This window comes from Daucus carota, chromosome 1 (genome assembly GCF_001625215.2).
Source record: "Daucus carota subsp. sativus chromosome 1, DH1 v3.0, whole genome shotgun sequence".
Taxonomy (NCBI): domain Eukaryota; kingdom Viridiplantae; phylum Streptophyta; class Magnoliopsida; order Apiales; family Apiaceae; genus Daucus; species Daucus carota.
Genome location: NC_030381.2, coordinates 53,853,393 through 53,865,402, shown reverse-complemented (window position 1 = coordinate 53,865,402; position 12,010 = coordinate 53,853,393). Strand labels below are relative to the sequence as shown.

The 12,010-nt window shown below is 34.4% G+C and overlaps 3 protein-coding genes across 3 annotated transcripts; 1 reads left to right on the top strand and 2 right to left on the bottom strand.

The window, feature by feature from the left end:
• The first annotated feature begins 50 nt into the window (after nt 1-50).
• Nucleotides 51-2,138, top strand: LOC108210873 (small ribosomal subunit protein eS26y). Its single transcript, XM_017382327.2, has 5 exons — nt 51-182; nt 277-369; nt 1,473-1,557; nt 1,662-1,795; nt 1,892-2,138. The coding sequence occupies exons 1-5, from the start codon at nt 180-182 to the stop codon at nt 1,955-1,957; spliced, it is 381 nt and encodes a 126-aa protein (XP_017237816.1). The 5' UTR covers nt 51-179; the 3' UTR covers nt 1,958-2,138.
• Nucleotides 2,139-4,008: 1,870 nt separating this feature from the next.
• LOC108193690 (upstream activation factor subunit spp27) lies at nt 4,009-6,181 on the bottom strand. Its single transcript, XM_017360467.2, has 2 exons — nt 5,831-6,181; nt 4,009-4,316 (listed from the first exon to the last, which is right to left on the bottom strand). The coding sequence occupies exons 1-2, from the start codon at nt 6,116-6,118 to the stop codon at nt 4,191-4,193; spliced, it is 414 nt and encodes a 137-aa protein (XP_017215956.1). The 5' UTR covers nt 6,119-6,181; the 3' UTR covers nt 4,009-4,190.
• Nucleotides 6,182-8,461: 2,280 nt separating this feature from the next.
• On the bottom strand, nt 8,462-11,266 carry LOC108197889 (triacylglycerol lipase 2). Its single transcript, XM_017365631.2, has 9 exons — nt 10,989-11,266; nt 10,787-10,900; nt 10,564-10,707; nt 10,368-10,481; nt 10,000-10,143; nt 9,868-9,908; nt 9,664-9,743; nt 9,185-9,280; nt 8,462-8,938 (listed from the first exon to the last, which is right to left on the bottom strand). Exons 1-9 carry the CDS (start codon nt 11,178-11,180, stop codon nt 8,613-8,615), a joined length of 1,251 nt encoding a protein of 416 aa, XP_017221120.1. The 5' UTR covers nt 11,181-11,266; the 3' UTR covers nt 8,462-8,612.
• Nucleotides 11,267-12,010: the final 744 nt, after the last annotated feature.

Below are 12,010 nucleotides of genomic sequence, written 5' to 3'. Positions count from 1 at the left end.
CCGAGTAGAAAAAGTTAAAATGGGTTACTAAGTGGGCCGAGGCCCAGTAGAAAGCCCAATCAACACTCACCGCCTCATATTTATTTCACAAGCCTCATCTCAGTCCCTCTGTTCGAACTAAACCCTAGAGAGAGAGAGAGAGAGAGGAGAGAGAGCCGCCGATCTCACGTTCAGCAATCATGGTAAGCTTCAATTCACAATTACTTACATATCTGTATCTATATATACGCGATATATGTGATTAATTTGTGTGTGTATTGTATTTATGTGTTGCAGACGTTCAAACGCAGGAACGGTGGGCGCAACAAGCACGGCCGTGGCCACGTCAACCCCATTCGTTGCTCTAACTGTGGAAAATGCTGCCCTAAGGTATATATATGTGTGTGTGATTGTGATTGTGATTGTGGATTGTGCTTAATTGATGTGTGATTGTGTTGATTATGTTAGTCATGTTGTTTCGGATCTGGGTTTTTAGTTTTGTGCTTTGAGGAGATTTTTTTGGTTCGCGTAAAATGTTTCGGGTTTTCGGGGGAATGAGGGAGAGTAAAGGCCTGTTTGAAGGTAGTAGAGTTCATTGGTGTGTATTGTGGTGCATGACTGTTTTTCTTTCTCTGCCATTAGTGATTATAGTTGGTTGACAGCTATTCGTGTGTCTAGTTTTGTATGTAGAGACCTACTGTTTTTCGGAACATACTAGATTGTTTTGTTGGAGCAATTGGAACATTGTCCCTTGATTGGCTAGGGTGAAGATTAGGTGCTTGGGGGATTGCTTGCCTGTAATGTTTTGATTTTTTTTTTTTTTTTTTATAAATGGAGAGAAGGGATTGTTGTTTTAGAACGTGAAGACTTATTTGGAGGTTGTACAGTTTTACTGTTATACCAGGATTTGGTAATTGTGATGCATTGTTTTATTGTGCTTGACCATGTTTTTCTTATATTGCTATTAGTCATTATAGATAGTCGACGGCTGAGTGTCTAGCTTTCTATGTACAGATCTTTATTTTCTTTATCACACCCTTGATTATTTTGTTGTATCAATTTGAACATTTACAATAGTTGATTACATAGGGAGAATTTCTGGATTAATTTTTTGTTCACAAATAAAAATATGTACTGGTATTAGAATGGAAGACCCATTTTAAAATACATGGTAATATCATTGAAATGTGTATGATCTGTAAAATGTACTTTATATGTTGATTTTTTGATGAAGGTATGTGATTATGGTTTTCTAGTTCTGTTTTTTCCTTTCTCAATTTGTGTTGTATGTTGCCATTTTTAAAATTAAGCATGTTTATATTTTCCTGAGTTTGTTATTTATGTCGGTACTTCTTTGTCACTATATTAAACTAGAGCTAAGCTATGGGTCTCTTTATCTATATTTATATGTAAAGATGGCCACACACTGCCCTGTTCTTTTCGTTTAAACTCTTACTCAGATGGTGGTCGTAACATTTCACTTTGCATATTAGGATAAGGCAATCAAGAGGTTTCTTGTGAGGAACATTGTGGAGCAAGCTGCTGTCAGGGATGTTCAAGAGGCCTGTGCTTTTGATAGTAAGTGTTTGTAAATTTTAAACTTTTCACCTGCAAATTATCTTTATGTTAATGATGGGAGAATTCGTATTAATAACATCGCTTTTGCTGTGATTGATTGTCAGCCTACACCCTTCCCAAATTGTATCTTAAGATGCAGTATTGTGTGTCATGCGCAATCCACTCCAAAGTGGTCAGGGTCCGCTCCCGTACTGATAGGAGGAACCGTGAACCCCCAAAGCGATTTACTCGCCCAAGGGTAAGCTATCTTATCATATTTATACAATTTTTTGCTTCTATCACGAGTATTTTCCTATAATATCAATAACGATGTATTTTTTTTCTTATGTTTCAGGATGACCTCCCCAAACCAGGCCAACCACCAAGAGCTCCTGGAGCACCTGCCCCTCCCCGAGTTTAAGTTTTTTCTCACTATTTATACTTCCTTCTAGCTCGAGACTTAGAATTGATGGATTACAACTGTCCTTCCATTTCTGAAGTTTAGACCTTTCAAATTTTTGTTTCAATTTTGTTTGTGTTGGAAGTATGAAAAGCATTGAGTTTTGAATTATATTTAAGAATGTCACTGTCAGTTTTGTGCAGACATGGAATCTAGCTATGTTTTCAAATGTTATATTTTTGGTAGTATGTTATCTTTTGCATGCATATAGTTCCATTAGCTTAATCATCTAGGGAGTTTATAGATAATGATATAGAGAAGCTGGACATGCATTGTAGTTTTTTTTTTGGTTTGGTCTCTCTACAAAGACCAAGCAAGTAGCATTGTTCATCTTGGTAATGTCCTAGTTTGTCACCCTGAATTAGATAATTTTACAGGGTTCTAATTAAATAGATGTTGGATCTGACTTTTTTCTAATCCATCCAAGTTTTTTGGTTGTTCTTTCTTTATTCTTTTTGTCGTTTTTCTTGAATACGTGTGCCCGGTCATAATTCTGGAAAGTTTTTTTTTTTTTTTTTTTTCAATCCTCGTCCAGTGCAATCTCTCTTTCTGAGGTCCACTCAAAAGATTAACAATTTTTCCGGACGATGTATACTATGGGTGTGCCTTACGTGAAATTTCTGTTTGTTTTTTTGTTTTGATCAGTGAAATTTGTTAGTATTTCTGATTTCAAAGTTCAGCGGACTCTGCACTTATATGCAAAAAGTTTTTAAGCATATAAATTGTACTACTACATTCAGTGAGTTGACACATTTTAAAGCTCTTATGTAATATAGTTTTATAAAATATTTTAATTTGTTTGGCTTTTGAATAAAAATATAAATATTTATTCAGAGACAAAAATTAATATAATTATATTTTATAAAAACTCTAAAATAAATGTTAGATGATATATAAAAAAAGCATTGAGTGAGAAACATTGAGCGAGACGGAGCTGGTACTGAATTTTAACAAAGCATATAAAATATTCATGAATGAAAAGTTCATATCCTTGCAGATGCTCCTGGGAAAGACTCAGGGTTCTAGTGCGGATGCGTGAGGCTTCTGTATTTTTTCGCCTTGCAACATTTCATATACAAAGTGCGGGCTCATGCTCTATTGCTCTTGGTAGACTATAATCGCTACAATATGCGCGGTTTAATATACAAATATAATCACATGCTCTATTGCTCTTGATAGACTATAATCGCTACACAATATGCGCGCTACATAATATATGCGGTTTATTTATTTTTAGGCAACATCGCAGTTTGATCTGCACAGGCCACAACACAATTTTTTTTGCATTGGCTTCCTTTTATGTGATCATTATAGCCTGTGCTAGACTGCTAATAATAAATATTATGAGTAACAGTCCTTGACATATGATTGACAAGGATCTGTTATACAGCATACTGGTTTTTGGTTGTTGGATAAATATCCAATGACCAAGATTATAACACAATTTTAATATATACAGCGTTTTTTAACCAGTCTTTGAAGACTCATTTAACGTTTTTAAGCTGGACGAGGTCATTTTCCTCGTACAGCAGTTAAAAAGCACTTTATTTTGTTATAATCCTTGTTGCCAACAGTCAGAAACCAATATGTTGTATAACAAATCCCCGGTAATCTTATGTCAGAGACTGTTACCCAAATACTATATGTGCTTAAAGACACAATATAGAAGGTAGCAGAGAGTAGAAACTAAACTGTGATTAAAATGTTTACTGTCAAACAATACAAGCTGCTCGGTTACAATATGGCCACGCTAGCTGAGTACTGTTCCAAACAAACTGTCAGTGAAATAAATTTACAGTTCTTCATATTTTGGTCATTTCTTTGTTTTATGTTCTAAACATTGATCATGCAAGTCCCAACTATGTAATCATTAAGAAAAGGAGGTTTAATTACTCCAATTCATCCACACATGAACCGCCAAAGTAAATTTCTCAAGGGCTTCATGTTTTTCAATTTTTCTCCGACACTTACGTCTTGTAGTACATGCAGTAAACTATGACAGAAATGCAACATCAAAAAACAATACATAGATATATATACATGCACGATGGTCTAATCTGCAGCATTTGGGCACGAGTAACTGTCATCAAATTAACAAGCAATTGCATTAGATATCCACTGCACTGCAGGGATCAATTCTACCTAAAAGCACCCTTTTTAACAAGGTCACATACGAGTCTAAACAAAAGAGAATTCAACTGGCTTTTACAAAGTGTTGCGAAAGTAGCTTAGCAACCTCGATGAATTCCACCTCAGCTTTTCCATCGAATATAGTCTTCAACTTTTCATCACAAAAAATCTGCCTTTTGTTTTGTGGGTTCTGCAATGGAAAAGTAGTCATTATTACAACATATATAAATAGAGAAATAGTACAAGGCTATATATCAGAACAAGTGATAACAATGATGCGCATCGGTACCAGCAAAACTGGTAGCCTACAACATATAATATTCTTAAATCCCAGAACATATATGAAGTTCCACAACAATTATTTCTTTTGGCCTTTTAAGGACTGTATTTATATTTATATATCAACTCGTGACATCTCTAGTAGAAGTAACGATAATGGGTTAAGCCAATCAATATGAAAACAAATTAAATGCGTTACAAATGACAATGTATAGCAAACATAACTACAGGACCATGGGACTAAAAAACAGGAAAATGCCCCAGCATGAACTTAACAAGACAAAACACGCATGATTGCAATTATTTCAGATATACCACAAAACCATACCATCAGAAATTAAGGCTCAATAGATTTAGATACCCGAACAAATTGCAGATGCCAGACCAGGTAATTTATATATGACTCACATAGGCAACAACATTCGAAAGCCAGGCCTATCATAGAAACTATCACGAACAAAACCAAACCAAAATCTTTCCCTCATCAAGACATTTATCTGAACAGCTTCAAAAATAAGACAAATCTGACAAAGCAGTTGCATACAAACATCAACCCTAAATGTGAAACAAACCTCCAGAAACAATGAAAACTGAGCAATATTCACTATACAAACATACAACACATCAAACATCTATTTGTAATAATTTTCAGCAGAGTTTCATCATATTATAATTTAGTCTTTCCTCTTAAGTTACGTTTAGGTTCTTTTAAATATCTAATATAATATGTAATGAATTCGATATACAAACATACAACACATCAAACATCTATTTGCAATAATTTTCATCTGAGTTCCATCTAATATAATATGTAATGGAACGTATAATATACTAAACAATAGTCTCTCAAATCAAATATTTGCCTTACACGCAGCATTTAGCACATTAATCATCTATGAGTAATTATAATTATCAACAAACTTTCATCATATCTTGATTTTAGGTTCTCTCATTCATCATATAATACAACACTCCGTGTATGCCTAACAAGTACATATAATAAACTACACAAACGCCTCCTAATAAGGTACCTGAATACAATTAAGCTTAATACTAGCATTTTCCTATTTATTATCACTAACAGAGTTTTATTATACTCTGATAATAAATTCAAACACAATAATATCCAAAAACTACATATGTAAGCTATACAATCTCCTCGCAAACTCATAATAAATCGATAAACAAACAATGTATATCATACATTAAGCATCTGATTGTAATATTTATAATATCAACACACATATGATGAATACATAAGATAAGGTACACAATCCTCCTCATAGCGCAAACATTACGCAACAAATTAAGCATCTAATTGTACTATGTAGAAACTGTATACACGAAATGAGGAATAGATACGATTAACTAAGCAATCGCCTCATAAATTAAATAATAAAACTAAAAATTTAAATAGAAAGCTACCTGAAGATTGTTAGCCTTTATATACTCCCAAACTCTCTTCACAGCTTCAGTTCGAGACGACTCAGCAGCTCCCATAAACTCGGTGAGCGCCGGAGATATCGGCATCGGCTTCAGTATACCGGTAAGCTTCTTCGGACCGGTCGCGACTTTCTCGGCCGACTTTTTCGCGGCGGTCTTCTTGACGGCGGTTTTTTTGACAGCGGCAGTGGCGTCGGCGACGGCGGACTTTGCGGCGGCGGCCATGACGGAGCTGTAATATCGTGTGAAAACCCTAGAGAGTGACGCCATTGTTGATCAAGCTTTGAGGAGTGTGTGTTTATATAAACCCTAGAAAAATTTAGAATGAGAAAAGAGGGAAAGTGGGGAGTTGTAAATAGCGTGAAGATGGGGCTGGGTTTGGGCTTCGGTCTTTGGGCCTAATTGAGACATAACTTTTAGAGAGATTTTGGGCTTATTTTAGAATTGGACAATAAGTCACTGCATTTAAATGTATGCCAAACTTAACTGGGTTATTCTTTTATAAATTTATATCAAAAATATCATTTTATCATTATTCAAAATTTTTAAAAATATTATTTATGAATGATATTACATCCAAATTAAAGGTTATGAATTCTACTATTTTAGATAATATTGTTGGATTTTAAAATATTATGAACTATATATTTTTAAATTTTTGATTATTTTATATGATAAATAAAAAAAAAGTAGATAAATTAATAAAAATGTAAAAATATTATCTAAAATACTAAAAATCAGAAACTTTCATTTAGATGTAATATCATTCATAAAAAATGTGCGAAACATAATATATAATATTTTATGAATTCCGATTAACGATGGAGTCATATTTTTAATAAAATTTTTTAAATGATTGACTCATTTGGAGTAAGTGACCTACTTAATAATTAATTTGTTTTTGATTTATACTCCATAGACTAAGATAGAAGTTGGACATCGAAATTTATTAGAGATTTATTAAATATTATTTTAGTAAAATAATTTTTTTAATTAAATCAGATCGTAATCAGTTAGTTGATAATTCTTTTAAAATATTAATCAATTTTTTTTAATAAATCAAACTTTTTTAATTTTTTTTCAATTTTTAATTAATTAATATTAATATTAATTAACTAATTAATTTTAATAAATCAGAAATTTTTATTACGCCATTCTATAACATAATTTTTTAAACCAATATTTTCTTAAAAGGATAACTCATGTGAGTGTATAAATATATAGGGTCTTACTCCAGTACAAACTCCTTACTGTACAAACGTACAAACCAGTGATTATGACAATAATATTTAGTGATTAGCATATTTTAATTTAACAAATACATACATACATCCATCACCACCGCCACCACAATCACCTCCAATCACCACAACCACGACCACCCCACCCACCACCACCACCACCACGACCACTCTCTCTCTCTCTGCACCATCCACCACTGCCCAGCGCCTCTCTCTCTCTCACCACCACCCACCACCTACCACCACCAACCACCACCACCACCACCGCTAGCGGCTCTCTCTCTCTGGTTGTTCCCTCACCGATTAGTGCTATACACTAGGGGTGATCACGGTCTGGTTTAAACCGTAAAATCCGCATAAACCAATCCGATATTAATCCGATCCAAACCGAAACCGAAGTGAGGTTTACGGTTTCGGTTCGACTAATTTCAAAAACCGTGGTTTGTGGGTTGGTTTCGGTTTTATATTAAACCAACCAGTTATAAAACCGAACCGCACACACACACATATAGATATTTAATATTATATATATACAAAATATTAATTTTATATAAATATATTAATTTTTTAGTTTATACTTGCTTGTTTAGTTGTTTACCTTATCAATACCAATTACAAGTCATATCAATTCAGTAATCCACGACTTCGATTCAACTTTAGGCATTTTATTAGACTAAAATTTGTATTCAACTTTATGCATTTTATTAGACTAAAATTTGTATTTTAATTTAACTATGTGAAATTATGTAAATGGAGACAAAATGATCCTCTAAATTCATGGATCCTCGTCTCTGATTATAAGTCTTAGTCATAAATCGATCAATCCGCTTAACCGAACCATTAAAAACCGCACCGCTTGGTCTGGGTTAATTGGTTTGCGGGTCGCGGGTTGGTTTGAGATTTTAAAAAACCGCTAATATATGGTTTGGTTCCGGTTCTATCTCCAAACCGAACCAAACCGGACCGCGATCACCCCTGCTATACACACACAAACACACACATTCACCACTGCTTTTTTCATCTCCCTCAATCGTGTCTCTATCCCTCAATCGTGTTTCTAGCACTGCCATTGCGCCGGCGTCGTGGCTGCCGCCGGCCGCGCTGCACCACCACTCGGCTATGCCGCCCCGTAAGTGCTCCCCTCCCCTTATCTCTCCATCAGACCCTCCTGGTAGATTTAGTGATTATGTTCAATCATTTTGTGATTGTGTTCAAGTCATTTAGTGATTGTTTGTACGTTTGTACACTAATGAGTTTGTATTTGAACACTTGCCTAAATATATAAACTCCATGAACGATAATTTTCCAAGATAATATTTTTGGGTCTTAAAGATATCATTTAAAGGGGTACTAGTGTATCATTTTTATTTCTTTGTAATAATCAGATAGTATCATCATCTCATAATTTTTACGAAATTTTATTGATTTTATGTCAGCAAGTCTCAACTTGACAACACCTACAGTACAACTTAATCAGATTTTACGAAATACAAATTATTAACGAAATCACATTCTTAAACCGCCTACCGATGATTATGTGTCCTGATAAAGTTGACAATATCAGGGTATAGATCATCTTTAGCAGTCATTGCATTGACGAAATCATAATGAGCATAATTATCCATATAAATTTGATGAATATTCCTGTGAGAACTCAAAAGGGAAAGAGTTCTCTGCACATCTGTTGGATCAGCAAGTGCATCTGGACCTCCATGACAGAGCATCAAGGGAAAATCTTTCGGTATACTTGTCTGTAAATCATAAATCGGAGCCTCTGGAACTCCGTAATGTTGCAGATTAGTGGCTGGATCCCCGTAATCGTATTTAGAGAATACTCCGGTTCTGATATCTACACGTACAAATGCATATAATTGTGTTGGACTAAACAAGAAGTTTCTGATACATGCTAGACGTGTCCAGAGACGGATCTAGTAAGAGGCATGCACGACACGTGTCTTTACTAAATTTTTTTGGACTTTATTTTTTTTCTTTCTAAATTTTATAAAATTATAGAAGTGTCCCCAGAAAATTTTCTTAATGCCCCGGGAAATTTTTTCCTAGATCCGTCTCTAGATGTGCCTGTGATCAAACTTACTTTGTGATAAATGTATTAAGGTCTTGATAGGAGCAGCTTGCGGCCAATTATGCAAGTAAAGGTTGACGGTAGAGGCATTCATACAACAATTAGGGCCTTCATCAAATCAAGTGAGAACATCATAAGCACATTATTCTAACATGTACTAAGAACATTATAAGCACAATATCCTGCAGTGTAATGACTCGTCATAACATTACTACTAAATCTCTTCTTGATCATACAGATAGAGAGTTCAGGAAGTAGTAGTAGTAATATGAGTACTTAAGTATATAAATTGAGAAAAAAGCTGTCGCCTAATTTGTTTTTTACTAGATAGTAAATCTTACAATGGTGTGACTCTGAGCGTGATGAGATAACCTAGTGGTGAAGGCTTATTCCTGGTCGTCCTAAACTATAACGACTTTCAATAAATTGTTCTGTTTTTTTAATACCTATGTAATTTATTAATACAAATACGTTAAAGCAGAGAAACTTACCTGAGAATCCTGCAAAAACCTCCCAACAATTTACCCCCGGAAAATTACATAAAGCATAAGTGATGGCGCTTAGTGGTTGTCTGTAGAAATTGATCAGAAGCCGCCTTCAAGTTCTATCACTTGAATAATATTATGAAGAATATATACGAAGATTAACATGCATTTAACAATGGAGGGTTCACAATGTAAGTTTGCAATTCTTACACTTTTAGATTGATGTGTGATATACCAAATGTTCCAACAATCTGTTGTACAAATCAGAGTAATTCATAGATGGATCGAAGTATAATTAATATAACATTAATTTTATTAACTCTGTTCAATTGTCTATCATACCTCAGGAATATAGGCTTTGGCTGCAATAATAGCTCCTTTAGCTGTAATGTGGTTCAAGAAAGATATTGGGCTTAAAAGTGTCGCGGTTTTCACTTTTTTTTCTACTTTCCATTCTGAAAAGGCTGCAAAAAACTGCGTAGTTCCCTGCCAAAATAAAATATGTACATTAACACCGTATATCTAGTCGAGGTGCAGGCGTTTGTAAAGTGTTAAGTGATTGGAATCCAAGTCGCCCACGAGACTGAGCTCCGATAGCATTTGAAGTGACCAGTTCTCCTAAGACATGGAGGTGTTGGGAGGAGAGTTTACCATGATCATATTATATTCTAACACGAAGAACATGAAAAGAAAAATTCATAGATTCTTACCAAGGAATGACCCATGTAATGGACCTTTTGGCCTGTTTGTAGGATCACAAAATCAATAAAAGCCGGCAAATCATACTTCCCCATTTCAGAGAACGTGAAGTCCCAATAATCATCCTGTCAATTAATTAAGAATATAGTAGACAAAGTACAGTACAAGCTTAGTGTACTATTTTTACAAAATTTTCGAGCATGTTACCGAATTAGAAAAATTTCCCGAGACGTGTTTTCTGCTATATCGAGTGCCTCTAGTATTACCCAGCCACACATCGAAGCCAGCCTCGACCAAGATTAATGGTAACGCTTGATCAGCATGGCTTACTGTGAACCAATTCGATGCATCCTGCAATATGTACATGCACATATTCAATAAATCTATAAATTCTTAATTATTTACATCTTCTTATAGGAAAAATAAATACCACTAGTACTCCATGCTGCAGATAAACCGGTGGTTTCTTCCCTCTACCGCGGTAATTAATCCGGCCTTGAGGAAATCTATGCATCCTTAGTACATACCCGTCATCGGTTATCACCTGAAATACAAATTAATACAGTTAAACCTCTGTAAAGTAATAGTCTCGGGACCGATACTGTGGGAGATATCAGTAATGATTTTCTTACATCATAATCTTCGCACTTGTAACCTTTGGTGAGGGAATCATCGTGACAAATAGTACTCAAGTCCGGTGGATATTTAGAGTGATTATGACCAAGTACATTCTGGCTACTTGCTAAACTACCCACCATTAATAACATGACACAGATCAACCAGCCATACGCAGCCATTTGCGGAATTAAAGAGGGTTCATACATGCACACAGAAAATAAATAGACAATGAGAGATTTTGTGCCAAGTTACATGCAATTGTTTGTTATGCTGAAATTGCGAAAATTGATATGGTGATTTAATTGTAACTAATTATAAGTAAAGAGCCATGCACACGGATTGAATGAATTGGTAGTGAAGTTGCAGTTAGTAACAAGTAAGAATGTGTAATGAAGCACATAGATCTTAGTGTTGTGTATGGAAACATCAATTACATGATCTGCAGACATAAAAGTCCCAGAAGATATGATTGCGTTTGCATCAAACTAACTACAAGATGTCTGAATACGGTTCTGATCTTCTGTTACGAAGGGCTGAGTTTTTATTACAACTGTACCTGTCTTGCTGAGGAATCACAATAAGTAGAATAATGTCTCTTGGGGCTGTCTTAAACAAATCAACTAACTGTTTTTATGATATTTGTTTTCCAGCCTGGTTGGTTAGTTGGGGTTTGTCCGACTGTATTATGTTCTGATTAATGAAATTGCTTTTCTTTGTTTAAAAAAAAAGGGGTTAAGTATTAAAAATCTATCACTAGTTTGATTCAAATATATAAAATTAGTCATTTATTTTAAATTTACTCAATTTGGTTGCAAGTTTAAAAATTTGTATGAACTTAATCACATTAAAAAGTTGAAATTTTGCATCAATTCAGTCTCTGATAGATGGTTTACGTGATACAAATTCTTAAGTTAGTAACTAAATATAGTGCTATTTGAAATGAATGACTTATTTGAACCAAATAGGTGATGAATTTAATATTTATCCGGTCCAAAAAAATAGGATGATAATTGTGAATTAAGATATTGTTTGGAAA